This window comes from Trachemys scripta, chromosome 5 (assembly GCF_013100865.1).
Source record: "Trachemys scripta elegans isolate TJP31775 chromosome 5, CAS_Tse_1.0, whole genome shotgun sequence".
Classification (NCBI taxonomy): domain Eukaryota; kingdom Metazoa; phylum Chordata; order Testudines; family Emydidae; genus Trachemys; species Trachemys scripta.
This window is the reverse complement of record NC_048302.1, coordinates 63,438,521-63,461,811: the sequence shown is the minus strand read 5'-3', so window position 1 is coordinate 63,461,811 and position 23,291 is coordinate 63,438,521. Positions and strand designations below refer to the sequence as shown.

At 41.6% G+C, this 23,291-nt stretch overlaps 1 protein-coding gene across 2 annotated transcripts in view; it reads left to right on the top strand.

Moving 5' to 3' along the window:
- The window catches only part of FSTL5 (follistatin like 5), a 568,085-nt gene that overhangs the window by 462,023 nt on the left and 82,771 nt on the right, over positions 1-23,291 (top strand). For both annotated transcript variants that reach the window (XM_034772507.1, XM_034772508.1), the window contains one exon: positions 1,752-1,886. In XM_034772507.1, the coding sequence (XP_034628398.1) occupies positions 1,752-1,886 (135 nt within the window). The remainder of the gene's footprint in view (positions 1-1,751; positions 1,887-23,291) is intronic.

Genomic DNA, 23,291 nt, shown 5'->3' with positions numbered 1-23,291 from the left:
GCATTCACTTCCAGATGTAGTAATCACTATGGCTGCTTTTTTTTAAGGCAGAATTATCAATTGAATTAGAGCAATATTGCATATTTGAGAACTGTTTCAGAAAGGTGGATTTTCTTAGACTGATTGTAGTAGGTCCTAGCCGGGGCTCGACCCTTCCGGGCAGGAGGGGAGCCACACCGACTCACTACTGTGGGAACAAGCAGTCAGTTAGTCCCGAAACTCCGGCTCTTTGGTGCAGAGTCGGAGCAACCACAGTAAAAGCTCAAGAGCCCAGGCCCTGGATTAGGGCGGGGCAAACACAGTTAGCTCAGACCCTTGCTTGCAGGGGCTGNCTGCGTTCCAGCCCGGGGCCCTAACAGCGGTTGCTGCCGCTGCTGGTCAGTGGGGTATCCAGACCGCAACACACTGACATAGGCTCACACTCGGTTACAGCCGGACCGGGGTCGGCTACCCCCGGGCCGCTTCCATGATCCCCCTCAAAGCCTACCTCGTTCGTCGCGCCGGGATCGGGCCAGTCCACCTGCATGGGCTCCTCTCTGCCCGGGCTCGACGGCAAGTCCGGTAGCTCTGCCGGGAAGTCCGGCCAATGGTCCTCAGGCGGCTCCTCTGGATAGCAGCAGGGGCGAAGGGGTTCGGGTCCGGTCTCACCCTCAGGGTTAGTGGGGTGCGGTTCCCAGGGATTCTCCCAGTGGCGGGCGTGAACGGGCTCCGGCGGCTCCTCCTCGTAGCGGGCCCGGGGTAGCTCAGGCCAGCTAGGGTCCAGGCCTCGGTCTTCGACGGTCTCCTGGCCGGGAGCTCCCGGCCACACGTCTGCTCCCTGCGGTGGCTGGCCGCCGACTGAGCTCTGGCGGCCGGCCTTTATACTTCCTGTCCCGCCCCTTGACTTCCAGGGGGCGGGGACAGGCGGTGGTGGTCCCACCCACTCTGGTGCCTGCACGTGGGCTCCCTCTTCCGGGCAGGAGGGGAGCCACACCGACTCACTACACTGATATTTCAAATGACTCTCATCCCAGCCTCCTTGAGTAGCATTGCATAAACTAGGAACTATATCTGTCTTTCAGTATGTGGTGGAGTAGTTCTTTTGACAGTTTGCATTTGTTAGACTTTTATGGCTGTAAGCACATACAAGCAAATTTTCATGTGCATTTGTCCTCATTTTGCACATATAAATTGTCATCTGAGAGTGCAGTGGCACGCTAACTAATTTGTGAGCAGGAGTGTACACATGAAAAAGAGGTTGGGTTATGCAAATTCGACCCTCTATTTTTCTAACTCAATTATACCAAATTATAAATAAATTCAATTAATGTAGCATCCCATAAGCTAGAAGCTATCTCTCTTTCAGCATGAATTGAGCTGAAAATTTACCCCATTATGTTCTATGGAAGCCATGTTATTTTGTGTTAAATCAGCAATACAAGACACCAGAATGTCAATGATTGTATACAGCATAAGTACAACAACAGCTAAAGTCTATAGAAGAGGGCATATCAGCATTCAAGCAGGTATATAATCTGGGACTGACATCCAGATCCAAGCAGCAAGTACAGTTGAGCTATTCCTGTTCTCTGTGAAATGGTTGATAGTGCTACTACACCTTTGGAGTAGTTTGGCATGGATCCAACGCATGAACTCAGGAAGGAATGCAGTTTAATTAGGATGAACTGAGAAAACTGCCTGAGTGTAATCTGAAAGCACTGTAGCAAAACTGAAATTGTTGTTCACATGGTGTGTTCTCCCTCTGTTTTCAGCAAATGGCAGTGAGGTTCACATTAGCAATGTGCGCTATGAAGATACGGGAGCATATACTTGTATTGCAAAGAATGAAGCAGGAGTGGATGAAGACATTTCTTCTCTCTTTGTGGAAGATTCTGCTCGGAAGACCCGTATGTATTGGGAAGAAAGTCTATTTCTTATGTTAGCCCTCAGCTATGTGTTAAGAAAATTGATGTTGAAAACCACTGTGAAGTATTAAATAAATTATAGTTAGTATGTCTAGATAGCTAGAAATTAAAAAAAAAAAGTGTAAGAATAAGTATAGCCATTGAAAAGTGTGTAACTTTAAATATTAATTTTATCCAGAGGTAACGTAAAATGTCTGATTAATTCTGTGAATTGATGCCTCCCTGTACGAGCATTATTGTTTGGATAGTTCCCTGAGGATCATTTTATCATATTGTAATGTCTTGGGAGAAACCTTTCTAGGTTTCTGTCTACGATCTCTATCCCTAGATATTCCTAGATACAGGGCAGCTGAGGGAGAAGAAACATAGGTGACTTTCTGCCATCTTTTTGCTCCTTTGATTTTGAAGTCCGCTGAGGGTCAAACATAGCTCTGGTTCACATTAGAGTAGCCTCTGGGCAGCTTTAATTGCTCTAGTTACTAGAGTCTAGTAGATAACAGACTCCAATGAGACCAAAGAACTGTAGTCTGGCTCTGCAATCTTGTACTTTTTTAATTCTCCCTGCATACCCCAACCCTCCCCTAAGCACCTGTTAGCCTGGGATAACAAGAAACAGCAGTGATACTAGCCCTATGCCAGAACAGGATTCCACTATGGCAGGGAAATCTTTAGCTGTTACCTTCTTAAGGCAGCTTTAACTGCCCTTTGCAGAACTAGAGTGATACAGAGGAATTTTAGATGCCAAGGATCTTACAATTGGTCTTTATATCACCTGAATAAGAGACACCTCCAAAGAATCCCCACTGGTTTTACACTAAGCATAGTTCATCGCGGAACTACTCTGCAAGTTTTATTTAATACCATGAAGATGACCTTTCATTGCAAGTACACCTAGTAAAACTGATAGTTTAATAATGAGTCTCATTGTATTAATTCAAGGAATCCCTAGTAACTTGGGTGATTTTTCAGCAATCATAGATATTATAGATGATATATATTATTATATTACAGTAAGGTTGTCTGAGACTTCTCATTATAAGACCCTGTTCTCAATTGCATATAACTTTACCAAACTTTAAGCATTTGGTCTGAAATTATGCCTGATGGGCTTTGTGAAGGTTTTGTTTTTGTTGTTTTGGGGTTTTAAACTTCAGCCAAAAAGGTTCATCCATTCCTGAGAACTGGGCTCTCAGGGAAAATACTTTTATGCACATATTACAAAATTCTGGTCACCTTTGCTTTGAGATGCTCTAATACTCCATACTTTGGAGCAGGGACTTGAAATTTGGCAGGAGCTGGCTTTATGTCAAAGATGCGTCTTTTGCTGTCCCCAGGAAAATTCACCCAAGTTTGGCTAAGTTATAAGCTTTTGAAAAATTGCAGTTTGCATATTTTCTTTCCATACTTGCTAGGGCTTAACAGCCAAAATCTCTGAAGAGTCTGTCTGCACTGTGCATGCTCCAGCAAGTGAAGTTGCTACTCTTGTCCATGCTATGCTGTGTCCTGGTACCTAAACTGAGGCAGGGAAGCCTGTCTGTCCTGTGCTCAACCTGCTGGGACCATTCATTGTAGAGGAGGAAGGTCCATGAATCAAATGCAGAGGGGACAGAAGCCAGATGGGAGTTGCGAGGGAATAGGTTGGGATAAAGAAGGGTGTGGGGTAAGAGATTGGGTTTGGAGTCTGTGCCCACTAGAATCTGGAATGGAATCCAAGATTCCTAAGTCTGACTATTCCACTTCTGTCAGCAAATATCTATTAAACTCATTGACAAATACCTATTAAACTCTCATCCCTATAGTAGCACATCCACCCTTCAGGAGTGTCCTCTTGTCTCTAGTCACCATATTTCATGGAGTCCTTGGCTCTGGAGTCCCCCTACTGGGCTCTTCCTTGGACCTGCAATGTTCTTTCTCAACCTGCATCTTCTCCTGACTCCCCCTTGGGGTATGGTATGTCTTGGCCCTCCAGCTAAATCACAAGTTTAAGCCCTTTCCAGGGTAGCATGAACAGGTCCAAATGAAAATCCAAATAAATCTTATAACTAATAGCCATTCCAGGTCTCTCAGGCATCACTTGTTCATTCTGCTTCAGGGCTTCCTCTGCAGGAGCCTAACCTGCTCTTGTAGAGTTCTTTCTCTGTTGCTTTCTGTCTGTTAAACCCTAAGCTAGGGTTTCTCTCTATCAGAGAGTCTAGTCACCTCTGTTGTCTCTTCCCAACTGAGCTCCCTCAGTCTACTTATAAGGCCTAGCTCTGTCTAGTCTGGCTGGAAGGCAATCAGTTAATTACCATCCAGGTGTGGAACATGGGTTCTTTCCCTTGCCTTGTAGGTACAGGGGGTAAACTCCATCAAAATCTCCATCTAATACTTGTTCACTTAGAGGATGACAAGCTATTGTTTCTATCAGTTGCTCCTTTAGTTCAAGTAGCAAAGGTCTGTGTGGTGGAGCTAAATGTTCCAACCCTGCTGATGACACAGTGGGTGTCATTTTGATGCCATGTGATAGATTTTCTATTTTTGCAAGTTTTTTTTTTTTTTTTTTTTTTTAATCTAGGAGGTTGTACACAAAGAACTACATTGAAGGAACATTATTAAGATTGGAAAGTCAAGCACTTAAAGTTAGGCAATGCAAAGGTAACCTTAATTCTGGTAACCTTTGCCCAACTCCCGTATGCATGTTCATGTTGATGCAGTTTTTAATTACATTATCACATACTATATTTCCACAAAATCGCTGCCTCATTCAGTGCATAGGATGAATGGTGCTAAATTAGCACGCAGCCTTCAAAATATATTGTTGAATATTCATGATTCAATGTGTGGCCCTATTTATTTACTGCAGACTATTCATATCCTACTCTGAAGACAAAATTAATAATTTCCTCAGGGGTGTCTGAGTGCATCACAAACATTAATTGATTTATTTTCAAAACACCCCTGTGAGATGAAGGGATATTAAAATAAATTCTTCATGATGCTAAGAATAGACCAAAGGGCGTGAAGGACAATTTTAAAGCTCACTTGACCATCCGTGATCATAAAGAAATCCTGCACATTAGTTTTCCTGTTGTAGGATTACAAAACAGATACCATAAACTTTAATTTTTATCAAGGCTGTCATCTTCAGTTTGAGTAATTATTAGATTTTCCAGGATGAGGAGGTCATGTTTTAAAGTGATATATGTGTTTGAAGTAAAGTTTGGGGCCTTTCAACTTTAATGTTCAATATATATGCTTTTTAGGTTTTTTTTATCTTGATGTATAGTATTTTTCTATTTTGATATCTTCATTACAAACAAAATTATTATTATTTTATTTTATGCTTAACAACCATGTTTATTCTTCTTAATTTATAAACTGAGAACTAAAGTTAGGCAGAGAAAAATCACTTTAAGTTGTGATTTTTATGAGGTCTAAACTCAGAAAAGATTCCCTTTTACAATTTCAAAATACCGTTTTCATGAATTATAAAATGATGTCAAGACTTTATAGCAGCTAACTTTATAAAGCTTACAAAATCGTATAACAGGCAGTAAATAGTGCATGCTGTGAATACATTCAGGTCCAGTAGCAATATGTTGGGAGCAGTTAATGTGGACATTTGGATTTGGCTGAAATTTGTAATAGGAGAATAACAGAATATAAACCTAAATGTTTCTAAGAGAATCCATCTAAGTAAAATTAGTACAAAAAGTACAAATTGCCTAGGGAGGTTGTGGAATCTCCGTCTCTGGAGATATTTAAGAGTAGGTTAGATAAATGTCTATCAGGGATGGTCTAGACAGTATTTGGTCCTGCCATGCGGGCAGGGGACTGGACTCGATGACCTCTCGAGGTCCCTTCCAGTCCTATAATCTATGAATCTAAAACTGACTGCTTACCTTGAGTGTCCTAGTCAGACTGTGTATGTTGGGGACTAGGAGTATTATTGTCCTATTCTTAAGAATCTCTGAACATGTTTTTCTAAAAATCTGTGACTATATAGATATGGACATTATTGTTCTCAGCTTCTTATACCTTATTACACTTGGAGTCAGTTTTTCAAACATGGGTTCAACAGGCGCTTCCAGAAGATGCAGGTGCACTCAAAACCTATGTTTGCATGTGCAAATCAGACATATGGGCATATAAATGAAAATGGGTAGCTACTGTCAGCATCCAGTTATTGTTTTTACATGCACAAATGCTAGCCTGTCTGCACAAGTACTGATCTTTTGTAGACACCACAACATGCACAATTTTTTTTTTACTATCACTTCTGTTGTGTTTTTACTGAAAAAGATGTGCCTTTACAGAATATTTAAATTAATGGAGATATCCCATCTCCTAGAACTGGAAGGGACCTTGAAAGGTCATCATGTCCAGCCCCCTGCCTTCACTAGCAGGACCAAGTACTGATTTTGCCCTAGATCCCTAAGTGGCCCCCTCAAGGATTGAACTCACAACCCTGGGTTTAGCAGGCCAACACGCAAACCACTGAGCTATCCCTCCCCCTGTTTAATTTATGATATTTGAAGTTAGAGGAGGAGGGCTTTGTCACTAACCTCAGTCTGATTTTATTCATACCTCGCCAAGCACTGCATTTTGGAAAAAATTGCTTTACCCTTAACAGGGATGAGACTGACACAGCCAGAACCATCTGGTTAGTTATTTGTTACTTAAATACAAAGTTCCCTCCCCCCCCCCAACTATAATCTAATTCCTGCTGCTGACGCTACAGGTTCTGATCCAAGAATGTCCTCTAGTGAGTGGTGCAAATGTGATTTCACATGATCTCACATAAGCTGTAGCTCTTATATATTATTACATTCATTATAAATGATTCCACTTCTATTCTCCATTAAGGGAATAAAGTGGACATGTTTATATTCTTAATCTAGGCTTTTTTTTTTTTTCTTTCTTAGTGAAGCACAGAAGCCTCCCTGTTGGAAACGTTATAGTGGAATGCTGCATCAGGAAGGAAGCAACATAGCTCCTCTCCAGCTCGTCAGCTCGCCTGAACTCCCCTGCTTTCTGAGAACAACAGTATGTCAGAATATTGGGGAATTCAGAATGCTGATTGGCTGCTGAGGAGGTAATGATTTATAATGAGCATTTCCAGTGGCTATCTGGAGTATAAAGAGTTTATAATTGCATTGCATTGCACTTAACAGTACAAACATAATGATCCACACAACAAACAAAAGTACACAGGGTGAGGGTCTTACTGGTGTAAATATTTTGCTTCCTGGAATGACGGGTTGTCTTTCTGTACTGATCCCATCTACTGTTTTTGTATGCATGTAAAACCTTCTGGCAATGAATATAGAATCAATGTTGCATAATAGATTACATTTGGCCATTTATCTCTGGGATCTCATTTTCAATCCAACCAAAATGAGTTGCTCAATTTGTGTATTAAAGAGTATACATAGTCAATCTAGTGAAGAAAATGAATCCCTTCTTGCCCCTACAAAAGCTCTTGGAAAGAACAAGGTCTTGCAGAATATGATAGGCTTACATTTTCCTGTGCCTCTGCCTTAATGTCATCTGTTAGGTTTCATTAACAAAAATTAGTCTCTGAAATTTTATTTTTTGAAGCTGGTAACTGTAAACAAAAATCAGAGCATTTCCTTTATTGTTATATTTTATATTTGAGATTAGATTGCTGAGATTTAATAGTTTATGGTGTGGTGTGTTAGAGATGAATGTTCTGTGGTTTATAACAGAAAGAGAAATAGAGTGATGGATAGGACCTGTAGTGGATTGTGTGGTGCCTGATGCTAGAAGCAAGAATAAAAGGAAATAAATAGTGTGAGGTATGGTTTAGGTAGATCAGTAAGGACATTATTTATTTTAAAGTTTCTAGCAGGTAGCACAGATATTTGACACATTCACATTCCCATACACCTAGATGGTAATGATTCATCATCAAGATGGAAATTCAAGATTAAAGTAGGTTAAAAACACTGTGAAAGTGCTTTGTCACCCAGAGCTGTTAAATTTATGCCTACATTAAACAATGAGCTGATGTTCTGTTACATACAGGTAAGATTTTAATAAATGATGTCAATCTCAAGAAAAATCCAGCCTCTGGTTAGCCCTTGAGCATTGTGCAATATATATATATTTAAAAGAAAACAAAACAAACTTTTAAAAATTTGTTTTCATGTTAGGATTGTCCCAGAAGTACAGTACATGAATGTGCAAGAGCATTTTCTTTCAAACAACATACTTTCAGGGGATTACTATGTCAACATACAAACTCCCTTTTGAATTGAAACTTGATATATTTTACATTTGAGCCCAAGAACCAATATCTTTTTCTTGCCAGATCTGAAAAAAAATGCCATGAGAATCTTTCAAGTTGCATACTATTCCCCAAAACATTTATATTATATGCAGAAGCTACCTGACACTTCCCATTATTAGACCCTATTTTCATTTGCTGAACCTTAAATGTTCAGGCTGAAACTTTCCGTGATGGTTGTCTGCCTTAGATTGCTTTTTTGGTTTGTTTAAGTTTTAACAAGTAGGTTCAGCCATTTCTGAGAAAAAAAGTTAGGAGAAAATACATTGGTTTTGCTTATGTTTAAAAAATAGTTTTATTGAGAAGCTTTAGCATATCCCCATTTTGGAACAAGGGCTGGAATTGGTGGGTGGGGCGATGGCAGTGGCACTGGGATGTGCCTTTTGCCATCCCAATTAAAATCTGCCCAAATTTGGCCACATTATAAGCCTCTAAATAATTCCAGTTTATACGTGGTCAGTAGAGACTTGTTAAAGTTTGGCAGCTAAGTTCTCTTCAACTTTTGTCTGTACTTATGGCATGCTCCATCCATAGGGCTGCAGGAACAAACTGGGGTAGGGGGTCTATAACCATGAGAACACCCTCCTCTACAGAACCTGGAACTGAACCCTGGAGTCCTCACTCTTTATATTCCTCTCTTGTCAGCAAAGAGTTGTGAAATCAATGGCAGGTGTGTGTCTCATTCACTCTCTAGTATCTGGTCCATATAGAGGATAATTGTCTACTGCTGCTACTAATTACTAAGTAAGCTCAAGTGGTAGAGGTCTATGCTGTGAATATAATTGCCTAAATCCTGCCGATGACCCACTTTGGGGCTCAGTGTGGTTCCACATGACAGATTTTTTTTTTTAATTAATAAATTATATATAAAAATGTTAGAAATAGCTTGCAAAGCCAAGCACTCCAAAGTTAGAAAATGCTATGATTAAGTTTACCTGTGTAACCTTAATTCATCCATCTTTTGTGTATGCATTATGATACACTCTGTAACGGGGTGGCCAACCTAAGCTTGAGAAGGAGCCAGAATTTACAGTGTACAATGCCAAAGAGCCACAGTAATATGTCAGCAGCCCCCTCATCAGCTCCCGCTCCCAGCGCCTCCCACGCACCATCAGCCCCGCCGATCAGCACCTCCCCCTCCCTCCCCGCACCTCCTGATCAGCTATTCAGTGGCATTCAGGAGGCTCGGGGGTGGGGGGGAAGAGTGAGCGCATTGCAGACTCGGGGAAAGGGTGGAGTGGGGTAGGGCCTGCGGCAGAGCCAGGGGTTGAGCAGTGAGCATCCTTCCCCCGCCACCCTCCCCGGCACATGGGAAAGTTGGCACCTGTAGCTGCAGCTCCGAGGTCGGTGCCTATACAAGGAACCGCATATTAACTTCTGAAGAACCGCATGTGGCTCCGGAGCCACAGGATGGCCACCCCTGCTCTATAATGACATGATTATATACTATTTTTTCCAGATGATCCCTGCCTCATTCAATGTAAAGGATGGATAGTGCTCCACAAATTAATCAGGATCGTGTAGTGAAAGAGGTTGCTATTCGTAGAACACCTGCCTGATTTGTTGCGGATGTTGGAGGATGTGTGGTGGCAGAGAACTGCAAAACCTAAATGATGGTCTAATTGTTAAGGCAGTTGTACTCTGTCCAGGAGAAATCCCTGCCTCTGCCACAGAGTTCCTGTGTGATGCTGGGGAAATCTCTTAATCCAAACTGCACTGTTGGCCAATAATAGTGTGTTCCTCATTTTCTGGATACCCATTGTGAGAAACCCCAGGACAGATTTGCAAAAGTGTTGAGCAATCACAACTGCAACTGAAGTCAGTGAGAGCTGTGCTCTGAACATAAACTGCACTATATAATGCTAAGTACTCTAAAAAATCAGGTCATAGATGACTTAAGTTGAGCTCACTTCTCACAGTTTTGTTCTTAATCTTTCTGTGCCTCAGTTCCCCATTTGTAAATTGGATTTAATACTGCCACTTAACCTCACAAGACATTTGAAAGTTAAATTCATTAATGTTTGTGAAGCACTCAGATACTATGATGAAAACACCATAGAAACATCCATGAGGAAATTAATATTTTTTATTCAGTTCAGGGTTTGGATGATGTATATTAAAAAAAGTATAGGGACATACATTGAATATGGAGAAGAAAAAAAATATTGAATAGCTGCTGATTCACTGCATGAGGCGGGGTTCATGTGGAAAAAACAGTATATGGCCATGAAATTAAAGATTGTATCGTAGTGCATACACACAAGGAGACCACATTACGATTGATTGGGTAACCTTAATTCTGGCATTTCCTAACTTTTGAGTGCTTGAGTTTGCAATCTCTTACTGATCTTTTCATATAGTTTTGTTAATGTATGTCTATATAATCTATATGTATTGTTATAACAATGCATACAAATGTATTCTTAGCATACATATGGGAGTTAATTGGTGCATGTAGTTTTGTATATGTACCCATTGCATCCTGCTTTATAGATTTTGACCTTAAACTAATGGCCCAACCCATTTTGGAAGGAAAACCCCTCTTTAAGCGTTAAAATAAAATACTTTACAATCAAAGCAAATTTTTATCCACCAAAAATTGGTAAAATTTCTAGCACATACATTCAGTGTCATCATCTAACAGTAATCATATTTAAACGTAGACCATTAGCTATATTCTAATTCATTATTTATACTGTAGACTAAAAAATAGCATGTGAGGGTGTAGACTTCACTCTGCAAACAAATTCCTGACACCAGTTTTATTTTAATACAGGAACTACAGCAGGGTGCTAACCATGCAGTGATACTAATGAATATATTTGTTTCTTACATCTGAAGCAATCCATTTTGATTTCCCCACAATATAGAGAGCCAAAACTTTTTCAGTCATACTTTGTACATGACATCCCAATGGTCTTGTGGTTATTGCTCTGTGTGGATTGTTTTTTAGGTCAGCAGAAGGCAGGAGCAATGGTGGAAGCAAAGCAACACCATTCTAAAGCCTATGAAGTCAAAAGGAGTCTTTCTATTCATTTCAGTAGAATTTGGGTCATACGAACATAAAAATGGCCATACTGGATCAGACCAAGGTCCATCTAGCCCAGTATCCTGTCTGCTGACAGTGTCTAATGCCAGGTGCTTCAGAGGGAATGCAGAGAACAGGTAATCCTCAAGTGATCCATCCCCTGTCGCCCATCCCAGTTTTCTGGTCATAAACTCCCTCGGTGGTGAATTAAGCAGGCTTTGTGAAAGCTTTGTAACAAAACTGGAAAATGACTATGATTATCATAAACAAGCTTCAGCAAACTTCAAGTGAGATTTTTGACCAGGCCCCATTCCCAGCATGTATTGATCTCCCAAAATATCAGATGTCTTCTTGAATTAAATGGTGCTCAAGCTTCCCATCCTATCCCATCACCTATAGTGTCTTTTGGATACGTATTGTGGGTAGGAAGATCAGGGCTCGTTCCATCAGTTTCACAATAAAAGCAATGAAACCTATTGGCTTTCCAGTTCTATCCTATTTTGTTTGGCATTTCAAATTCAAATGAACTCATTACTTAGAGTGAAACTGTAACCACTTAGCGTTTAAGGCTAGAAGGGACCATTAGATCAAGTCTCACCTCCTGTATATCACAGGAAAACAAATTTCATGCAGTAATGACTGTATCAAGCCCAGTAACTTGTGTTTAGCTTAGAAAGGCATCAAGCCTTGATCTGAAGACATCAAGAGACAGAGAATCCACCACTACCCGTGGTAGTTTGTTCCAATGGTTAACCATCCTGACTTTTTTTTTCTTTTTAACAAAGTGCCTAATTGCTAATTTAAATTCTCTGGCTTTATAGTCCATCCATTGGTTCTTGTTATGCCTTTCTCTGCTAGATTAAGGAAACTTTTAGCTCTGGTATTTTCTTCCCATGAAGATATCTATACAGTGTAATCAAGTCACCTTGTCTCTATGATGAGATGTGTAGATTGAATTTTGTAAGTCTTTCACTATCTGGCATTTTCCCTAGCCCTCAAATGATTTTTGTGGTCCGTTTCTGCACCTTCTCCAGTTTTTCAACATCCTTTCTAAAATGTGGACACCAAAAGTGTACACAGTATTTCAGGATCAGTCTCTCTAATACAGTATACAAAGATAAAATCACTTCCTTATCCCTACTCTCACTGCTCCCATGTTTACATTACCCAGGATTACATTAGCTTGTTTGCTACAGCATCCCAATGGGAGCTGATGCTGATTTGCTTGCCTGTTATGACCTCTAAATCCTGTTCAGAATAATGGGGAGGAGGGATAGCTCAGTGGTTTGAGCATTGGCCTGCTAAACCCAGTGTTATGAGTTCAATCCTTGAGGGGGCCATTTGGGGGTTGGTCCTGCTTTGAGCAGGGGGTTGGACTAGATGACATCCTGATATCCCTTCCAACCCTAATATTCTATGATTGCTTTCTGGGTTAAAGTCCCCTGTTCTATAAGCATAGCCTGCATCCCTTGTTCCTAGATGTATGATTTTGCATTTGGCTATATTAGAACACATTTTCTTTAAATGGGCCCAGTTTACCAAGCAATCAAGATTGTGCAGTATGATTGCCCTGTTTTTATCATTATTTATCACTCTGCCAATCTCTAGAAATGCTTTCATTTGATGACGATTCCCCATTGACAACTTCTTTATTACTTTTTGAGATCTGTCTGTTATCCAGTTCTTATTCCATTTAAAGTGCTTGTTTTGATATATTGTAGCATGCTAATATTTTAATTAGAATGCTGTGCAATACTAAGTCAATGTATTACAACGCTGCAGTTACCTTTATCAGCCAAACTTGCAATCTCCTCAAAGAATGAAATCAGGTTTCTTCGATAAAACCTATTTGCCTTAAACCTATGTTGACTGGCATGAATTATAGTCCTATCCTTTCATTTTTTATCAATTTGACCTCTTATCAGTTTTTTCATTATTTTGCCTGGGATTATATCAGGCTGACTGGTGTATTGTTACTCAGGTCATCTCTCTTGCTCTTTTTGATTATTAGCACAATATTAGCACTTTTCCAGTCTTCTGGAATGTCTCTGGTGTTTCAAAATGTAAAAATTAATACAAATGAGCCACAGATTTTCTCAGCCAGCTCTTTTGGTACTCTTTGATGCAAATTATCCATGTGATAAGTGTATATCATTGTACTTCTTTCCAAAAAAAGAATTGAAATATTTATTGAATAATATTAACAATGAAACATGCTATAATGTTTTCCAACATCCATGCAAACCAAACCTGTCAGATTTTGAGTAGCTCTTAAAAGGAAATATTTTTCCTTCTCCTTATAGCTTTTCCATGTGATTTAGCATTTGGATTAATTGTCATTGTAAGGCACCATCTGGCCATATTTTTTCTCCTCCTCATACATGCACATACTTGATTGAATCATAGAAATATATGGTCCGTGTCTGCCACACAGAGGCAGGACCAAGTATACCTAGACTATCACTTACAGGTGTTTGTCTACCCTTTTTTTACAAATCTCCAATGATGGGGATTCCACAACCTCATTTGGTAACCTATTCCTGTACTTTACTATCCTATAGTAGAATCTTTTTACTAATAGCTAACCTAAATGTCCCTTGAAGCATATTAATCCAATTACTTCTTGTCCTAACTTCAGTGGACATGGAGAACAACTCATCACTGATCTCTCTTTATGACAGCCCTTACCATATTAGGTCCCCCATGGTCTTCTTTTCTCAAGACTTAAATATGTCCTTTAAGAAAAAAAATACCTTTCCTCACACGTCATGTTTTCAAAACCTCTTATAATTTTGTTGCTCTCCCTGACTCACTCCAGTATGTCCACTTTTTTTTTTAAAAGCATAGCACCAATAACTGGACATAATATTCCAGCTGAGTTGTTACCAATGCTGAGTATAGTGGAACAGCTACCCCCAATGTCTTACATGGGACAATTTTGTTAATACAATCTAGAATTATGTTTGCCTTTTTTGCTTCTGCATCACATTATTCTTTCGTATCTGATAGGTTGTTGTTATGTGGCCTTTGTTGTTATGAAGTGGAGGAGAATAAAATGGCATAGAATGAATATCAAGCAGCTAGAAATAATTCCTTCAGTTTAAAATAAAGGTTTCAAATGTAGTTAAATCTACATCTTCTCCTAAAAGGAACAGTTAATCTCACTGTTTTCTGAACATGCTGTTATTCCGGTAGTCCACCGTCTCCAGCAACAGCTGATAAAACAGCTGTTTCTTTTCGTAGTTTGCAGTACATGCAGCTGCATTTCAAGAAGCTCTCAACTCTCTCATTAAAGTCATTGATATGAGCAGCTTCTCCCTCTACCATAATGAGTGTATCATTGATTAGATTATGTGAATGCGAGTCTGCAGCAGGCTCTGTGCTGACTGAGGCCTGGTCTACATTACGAGTTTAGGTCGACTTTAGCAGCGTTAAATCGAATTAAGCCTGGACACGTCCACACGACGAAGCCCTTTCTTTTGACTTAAAGGGCCCTTTAAACCGGTTTCTTTACTCCATCTCCGACGAGGGGATTAGCGCTAAAATCGGCCTTTGCAGGTCGGATTTGGGGTAGTGTGGACGGAATTCAACGTTATTGGCCTCCGGGAACTATCCCACAATGCTTCATCGTGACTGCTCTGGACAGCACTCTCAACTCAGATGCACTGACAAGGTAGACAGGAAAAGCCCCGCGAACTTTTGAATTTCATTTCCTGTTTGCCCAGCGTGGAGAGCACAGGTGACCACGCAGAGCTCATCAGCACAGGTAACCATGATGGAGTCCCAGGATCACAAAAGAGCTCCAGCATGGACAGAACGGGAGGTACGGGATCTGCTTGCCATATGGGGAGACGAATCAGTGCTAGGTGAACTCCGTAGCAGTAAACGAAATGGCAAAATATTAGAAAAAGTCTCAAAGGCCATGAAGGACAGAGGCCATATCAGGGACGCACAGCAGTGCCGTGTGAAAATTAAGGACCTAAGGCAAGCCTACCACAAAGCCAGAGAGGCAAACGGAAGGTCTGGGGCAGAGCTGCAAACATGCCGCTTCTACGCGGAGCTGCATGCCATTCTAGGGGGTGCAGCCACCACTACTGCAACCGTGTGCTTTGACTCCGTCAATGGAGAAACACAAAACAGGGAAGCGGGTTCGGGGTACGCGGAAGATGATGATGATGAAGACAATGAAGATAGCTCACAGCAAGGAAGCGGAGAAAGCGGTTTCCCCAACAGCCAGGATATGTTTATCACCCTGGACCTGGAACCAGTAACCCCCGAACTTACCCAAGGCGTGCTCCCAGACCCTGAGGGCACACAAGAGACCTCTGGTGAGTGTACCTTTGTAAATATTACACATGGTTTAAAAGCAAGCGTGTTTAATGATTAATTTGCCCTGGCAATCGCGGCCAGTACAGCTACTGGAAAAGTCTGTTAACGTGTATGGGGATGGAGCGGAAATCCTCCAGGGACATCTCCAGAAAGCTCTCTTTCATGTACTCCCAAAGCCTTTGCAAAAGGTTTCTGGGGAGGGCTGCCTTATCCCGTCCGCCACGGTAGGACACTTTACCACGCCAGGCCAGTAGCACATAGTCTGGAATCACTGCATAACAAAGCATGGCAGCGTATGGTCTCAGTGTTTGCTGGCATGCAGACAACATCCATTCTTTATCTCTCTTTGTTATCCTCAGGAGAGTGATATCATTCACGGTCACCTGGTTGAAATGGGGTGATTTTATTAAGGGGACATTCAGAGGTGCCTGTTCCTGCTCAGCTGAACAGAAATGTTCCCCGCTGTTAGCCACGCGGTAGGGGAGAGGGGTGAAGTGGTCATCCCAGAGAATTGGGTGTGTGGGTGTGTGTGTGGGGGGGGGGGGTTGGGTTTGTGCTGCATGTTAACCCAGAAATCCCAGCCCCTCCTTTTACATTGCAAACCCATTTTAAATGGCCAACCCAATGGGTCCTTGGTATGGGAAATGAGGGTGCTGCTGTTTGAAACCATTCCCACATGTTATGAAGGTTAAAAAGCCAAAAGACTGTGGCTTACCATGGCTGCTGCAAGCCAAATTCTATTGCCTGGCACAGCGTGAGTGATCTCCCACACCAAACCGGCAGGCCCTCAATATAAGACGAAAAATGCGACCTTGTAACGAAAGAACATGTGCTGTGTAATGTGAACAGCAAAATTTAACGTGAAAGAGTGTACCCATTGTTCTCTAAAATGTGTCTTTTTTAACTACCTCTCCCTTCTCCTCCTCCAGCAGCAAATGTTTCTGCTTCCCAGAGGCTAGCAAAGTTTAGAAGGAGAAAACGGCGGACTCGGGATGATATGTTCTTGGAGCTACAGATGTCCTCCCACGCTGAAAGAGCACAGCAGAATGCGTGGACGCAGTCAATGTCAGAGTGCAAAAAAGCACAATTTGAACAAGAGGAGAGGTGGCAGGATGAATCGCGGGCTGAACAGAGCAAGTGGCGGGCTGAAGATGATAGGTGGCGTCAGCTTGCAGACAGAAGGCAAGAGTCGATGCTCCGGCTGCTGGAGCATCAAACTGATATGCTCTAGCATATGGTTGAGCTGCAGGAAAGGCAGCAGGAGCAGATACCGCTGCTACAGACCCTGTGTAACCAACAGCCCTCCTATCCAAGTCCCATTGCCTCCTCACCCAGATGCCCAAGAACACGGTGGGAGGGCCTACGGCCACCCAGTCACTCCACCCCAGATGATTGCCCGAGCATCGGAAGGCTGGCCTTCAATAAGTGTTAAAGTTTTAAAGTTTTAAACTGCAGTGTGTCCTTGTCCTTCCCTCCTCCCCCACCCCTCCTGGGCTACCTTGGCAATTATCCCCCTAGTTGTGTGATGAATTAATAAAGAATGCATGAATGAGAAGTAACAATGACTTTATTGCCTCTGCAAGCAGTGCTCGAAGGGGGGAGGGGAAAGTGGGGTGGTTGGTTTACAGGGAAGTAGAGTGAACCAGGGGAGAAGAGCGGGGGTGGGGTGGAGGGTTCATCAAGGAGAAACAAACAGAAGTTTCACACCTTAGCCTGGCCAGTCACAAAACTGGTTTCAAAGCTTCTCTGATGCGCACCGTGCCCTGCTGTACTCTTCTAACCGCCCTGGTGTCTGGCTGCGCGTAATCAGCGGCCAGGCGATTTGCCTCAACCTCCCACCCTGCCATAAATGTCTCCCCCTTACTCTCACAGATATTGTGGAGCGCACAGCGAGCAGCAATAACAATGGGGATATTGGTTTCGCTGAGGTCTATCCGAGTCAGTAAGCTGTGCCAGCGCGCTTTTAAACGTCCAAATGCACATTTTACCACCATTCGGCACTTGCTCAGCCTATAGTTGAACAGGTCCTGACTACTGTCCAGGCTGCCTGTGTACGGCTTCATGAGCCATGGCATTAAGGGGTAGGCTGGGTCCCCAAGGATAACAATAGGCATTTCAACATCCCCAATGGTTATTTTCTGGTCCGGGAAGAAAGTCCCTTCCTCTAGCTTTCGAAACAGACCAGAGTGCCTGAAGATGCGAGCATCATGTACCTTTCCCGGCCATCCCACATTGATGTTGGTGAAACGTCCCTTGTGATCCACCAGGGCTTGCAGCAGCATTGAAAAGTACCCCTTGCAGTTTATGTACTCGGTGGCTTGGTGCTCCGGTGACAAGATAGGAATATGGGTTCCGTCTATCGCCCCATCACAGTTTGGGAATCCCATTGCAGCAAAGCCATCCACTATGACCTGCACGTTTCCCAGAGTCACTACCCTTGATATAACCAGGTCTTTGATTGCCCTAGCAACTTGGATCACAGCAGCCCCCACAGTAGATTTGCCCACTCCAAATTGATTCCCGACTGACCGGTAGCTGTCTGGCGTTGCAAGCTTCCACAGGGCTATCGCCACTCGCTTCTCAACTGTGAGGGCTGCTCTCATCCTGGTATTCTGGCGCTTCAGGGCAGGGGAAAGCAAGTCACAAAGTTCCATGACAGTGCCCTTACTCATGTGAAAGTTTCGCAGCCACTGGGAATCATCCCACACCTGCAACACTATGCGGTCCCACCAGTCTGTGCTTGTTTCCCAGGCCCAGAATCAGCGTTCCATGCCATGAAACTGCCCCAGTAACACCATGATTTGCACATTGCTGGGGCCCGTACTTTGTGAGAGATCTATGTCCATGTCAATTTCCTCATCACTTTCGTCACCGCGCTGCAATCGCCTCCTCGGCTGGTCCTGGTTTTGCTTTGGCATGTTCTGGCTCTGCATATACTCCAGGACAATGCGCGTGGTGTTCATAGAGCTCATAATTGCCGCAGTGATCTGAGCTGGCTCCATGATCCCAGTGCTATGGCATCTGGTCTGAAAAAAGGCGCGAAACTGACGGAGGGAGGGAGGGGCGAGTGACAATATGGCGTACAGGTACAGGGAATTAAAATCAACAAAGGTGGCTGTGCATCAGGGAGAAACACAAACAACTGTCACACAGCATGGCCCCCCCAAAGATTGAACTGAAAACCCTGAGTTTAGCAGGCCGTTGATTTCACAGAGGGAGGGGGAAGCAAATGAATACATCTATTTTTTACATCTTAAGCTGGCAGCAGACAGTGCAGCATGACTGATAGCCCTCGGCATCTTCTGGGTGCTTGGCAGAAGATACTGTACTACAACTGCTAGCCATCATCGTCAAGATGGTTCAATAGGACTGCCGGCAGGACTGAGTCTCCAGGGGACAAAGCATGTCTGCCCAGGTGCCTCTGATTGAACTGGAGTACGACGACGATGGATACCAGTCATAATACACCATCTACTGCCAAAAGACAAGGGACTGCTGCTGTGTAGCAATGCAGCCCCACGTCTGCCAGCACCCAGATGACATATGGTGACAGTGAGCTGAGCTGAGCGGGCTCCATTCTTGCCATGGTATGTTGTCTGCACAGGTAACCCAGGTAAAAAGGCACGAATCGATTGTCTGCTGTTGCTCTGACGGAGGGGGAGGGGCCTGACATGTACCCAGAACCCCCCGCGACACTGTTTTGCATCATTAGGCCTTGGGATCTCATCCCAGAATTCCAATGGGTGACGGAGACTGCGTGAACTGTGGGATAGCTACCCACAGTGCAACACTCCGGCAGTCGATGCTAGCCTCAGTACTGTGGATGCGGTCCGCCGACTTCATGCACTTAGAGCATTTTATGTGGGGACACACACAATCGACTGTATAAAACCAATATCTATAAAATCGGCTTCTATAAATTCGACCTAATTTTGTAGTGTAGAGATACCCTCAGTTTAATATGCGTGTTCTTACTATCAGAATTACAGTCTGGTCAATCTGGGTTCTGAAAGCCACCAGGCAAAGCGTGCAGGTGCTCTGGCTGAGGTACTGACATTCATTAAATATTAATGAATGTGAATAAATTTGAGTTGACAGCATCTAGGTGACAAAGCAGAGGATGACCATTTTAGTTCGGTTTTCATTCACTGTATCAAAATGAAACATTGAGGAGGCAGAAGTGGTTTTGTCTGTCTGTGGGCTATTTTAGTTTCATTAACCTAAAGTTAAGTTACAAAATTCTTCCAGGTAGTAACAGTGCTGGTAATATATATCCAAGGTTTAGTTTAGTAAAAGTAATGTTAACCAAGATATATTTGAATAAATGGCTAAGGAGCAAGACTGAATTTTGCATTCTGAGAGAACTGCAAAGTTGGGAAGCACAGTGAAATCTGTCTTAAGTGGAAACTCAAATCAGGTTGGAAAGTTACAGAAGTAGAGTAGTATTAATCACATATTTAGGAGTGTGGAATAGATTAGTTAGGGAGGGGAAAAGATAAGCTGGCAGTATACTATAGAAAGAGTAAAAGAATGAGCATTAAAGACAGAAGAAAGTGTATACCAAAGGGACACTTTCAATACTAATTGTCATGTATTAAAAAAAATTACCTAGCTTACTAATAAATTATTAACAATATTTTAAACAAAAATCCTTTAATATATTTTTCTGTTTAATTTTTGCTATTCACTCAGTTTTCACAATGCAACTAGATACATTTCACTTGCCTTTGGTCAGTTTCATTGTTGGGTCATTGCATATTCGCTGAACATTGCATATGCAAGTGAAATGTATCTAGTTGCATTGGCAAAACTGAGTGAATTTTTAACTTGCAGATAAGGAAAATATATGTGCTCTTTTAAATTCAACTGAACCAGTTGATTTTAAGTTTGTTTTTTAAATCATGGCAACATTTCTATTGCTTTCAAACTTTCTTGAAGTTTGTTTTACAAAACAAATGTCGGATCTAAATTGAACAGTGTCTCTTTAATTATTTTTTTAACTAATTTACAGCCTAGATCTAAATTTTCATGTAAGAGCTGTACCTGATAATCTAGTGAGTTAGAAATTTGTCACATAATATCATTATGGTATTTCTGAAGCAGTTTAAGAATATTTTATGACCTTTTTAAAAGTTTATCAAGCAGTTTTGATTCTTTAACATCAATTACAGCTTCCCATGTACTCACTTCATCCACTGTGACAAAGTCACATTCCATGAAGCAACTTTTTCTATAAAACCTTTCATCTGCTCACCCAGAGGAAGCTGAAAATTATCTGCCTCATGCTTTCTGTGTCTTGGGGCTGTATTTAAAAAAATAATATGCCTTTTCCATGCCATTAAATAGATCTATTTCTAACACAATGCCTTTTTGGAAGTAATGTCATAGTCTTATCACCTAACAAGAGGTTATGTGATCTGAATACTACTGACTTGAGAGGTTTATGGCCATCATAAGCAACCGGGCATCTCCGCTGCCTAGAATTTGGAATAAGACTAAAAGCTTTTTGACTATGATTTATTGCCTAAAGTTTCCCTGCAAGGCTTTATGCACCTTTAATGGAATCTCCCTGTCGACTCTCATACTCAGTGATACCTATTTACCTAATTTCTTTGGAGATAATTTATGCTGGCATTTCATTTTATGGCTAGTATTCAAAGGTTAAATAAGGATAAACTTTCAGATTATTTTCATGTACATTATATGTGTGTTAATGTGCTACGACAAAGGAATTCAGGTTGGATCACTACCAGAACTTACAGAAAACAAATAAGAGAGCAGTGTACAGCTCACGAACAATTATGATGAACTCCAGAACTATCCTACCCCTAAAAAGTCAGTTTTACGGAAAGATGTGAATATTACAGAAAAATTATTTGTGTCATAATATGCACACCTATCGCTGAAATGTCATCTTTGCTATGCTTTGTTACACTATCTCAAGATATAATTATGAAAAATTAAAATCAAACAACCTTCTCCTCTGAGCAATATAATCAGAGGAAGTAATGTGGCAGTTGTGACATTTTAACTGATAAGTAAAAGCTTAATAATTAATCAGGACAATAGATGTTAGATAATTGGTTTTAATATACTCCAAGATGAAATCAAAGCATGTATCACATGAAGGGAGAGCAGCGTCATTTCTTTTTTTCTCTTAAATCTGAGATGATGCTAATAGAACAAAAGAGTCAGGCTTACTTTGTTAGATGTATTCTATCACATGAATACGAATTGAAATAAGTCATGGTTCTTTTTTAGAAGGTGCATTGTTTTATTCCAGTACCAAGAATTATTAATGACACAACATTGTCCCTATCACTTAGGAGTATCGTGTTTATTTTAGAAGTACCAGAACAAACTATACCATTAGGGTTATGGTTTCTTCTTGATGGGTGTATATCTATGTGCAGCTGTTGCCTATGAGAGTTATCACCATATGAATCAAGCAGAGAATGACTCTCCCAAAAATGACATTATTTCTCAACAATTATTCTTATAGCTATAACAGGGAGCAGTAAAAGTGTACTGCAACTACCTTCCTAAAATTCACTCATGATGTCTGTACTCATTTATACAGTACTATGGAGACAGGCCTGAAATGTGCCTAGAAATGAATCTTTAGGGCTATATGCAGGGCCCGCTCCAGCGTTTTTGCCGCCCCAAGCGGCCAAAACCCCCCCTACAACAACAACAAAAAGCCGCGAACAAAAAGCTGCGATCGGCAGCAGGCCCTTCCATCTGAGAGGGACTGAGGGACCTGCTGCCGAAGAGCCAGATGTGCCGCCCCTCTCCATTGGCCGTCCCAAGCACCTGCCTGCTTTGCTGGTGCCTGGAACCAGCCCTGGCCATATGTTGCTCTGAGACCACACATGAACATTTCATTTATATTAATATAAGTTTCACCATGGATGAAGAGCAGTATTTGACCATAACATTGGTAGATGTGAGTCCTGAGAAAATCTGAATTAGGATCTGATATCACTATTAAATTTATCCAAAATTCCAATAAAGGGAAACTAAATGGTAATGAGGAAATTCAGAAACATGTAATTTAAAAAAGTATTATGGGAAACCTGTACCACAGATTAAGAAACTTACCCAGTATAGCACAGGAAATCTGGGAAAGAGTTGGGAGCAGAAATCAGGATTCCTCACTCATGACATAAGGGCAGCTATTCATATTTTTCAGAAGAAAATACTCTGAAAAGGCAAGCCTTAGCCAGTGTCTGTTGGGGTGGCTAACACTGTAAGCAAAATTGTAAATGTTCTATTTAATTTGTTTTAACCACCAATCAGAATCCATGTGAACCCACTGCCAGCACATACAGAAAGTAAATAAAAGAGAGCAGTGTATTGCTGTCTAATATCAGTGACAAGCATAAGATCTATTTTACCTTTGAAAAGTCAGGTTCACTAAAAGATGTGAATATTTAATCTCTTGACAGCAAGATTATGTGTGTCATAATATGCACCGCTATCACTGAAATGACAATTTTGTTATACTTGTATCAGAGGGGTAGCCGTGTTAGTCTGAATCTGTAAAAAGCAACAGAGGGTCCTGTGGCACCTTTAAGACTAACAGAAGTATTGGGAGCATAAGCTTTCGTGGGTAAGAACCTCACTTCTTCAGATCCAAGTCTGCATCTTGCATCTGAAGAAGTGAGGTTCTTACCCACGAAAGCTTATGCTCCCAATACTTCTGTTAGTCTTAAAGGTGCCACAGGACCCTCTGTTGCTT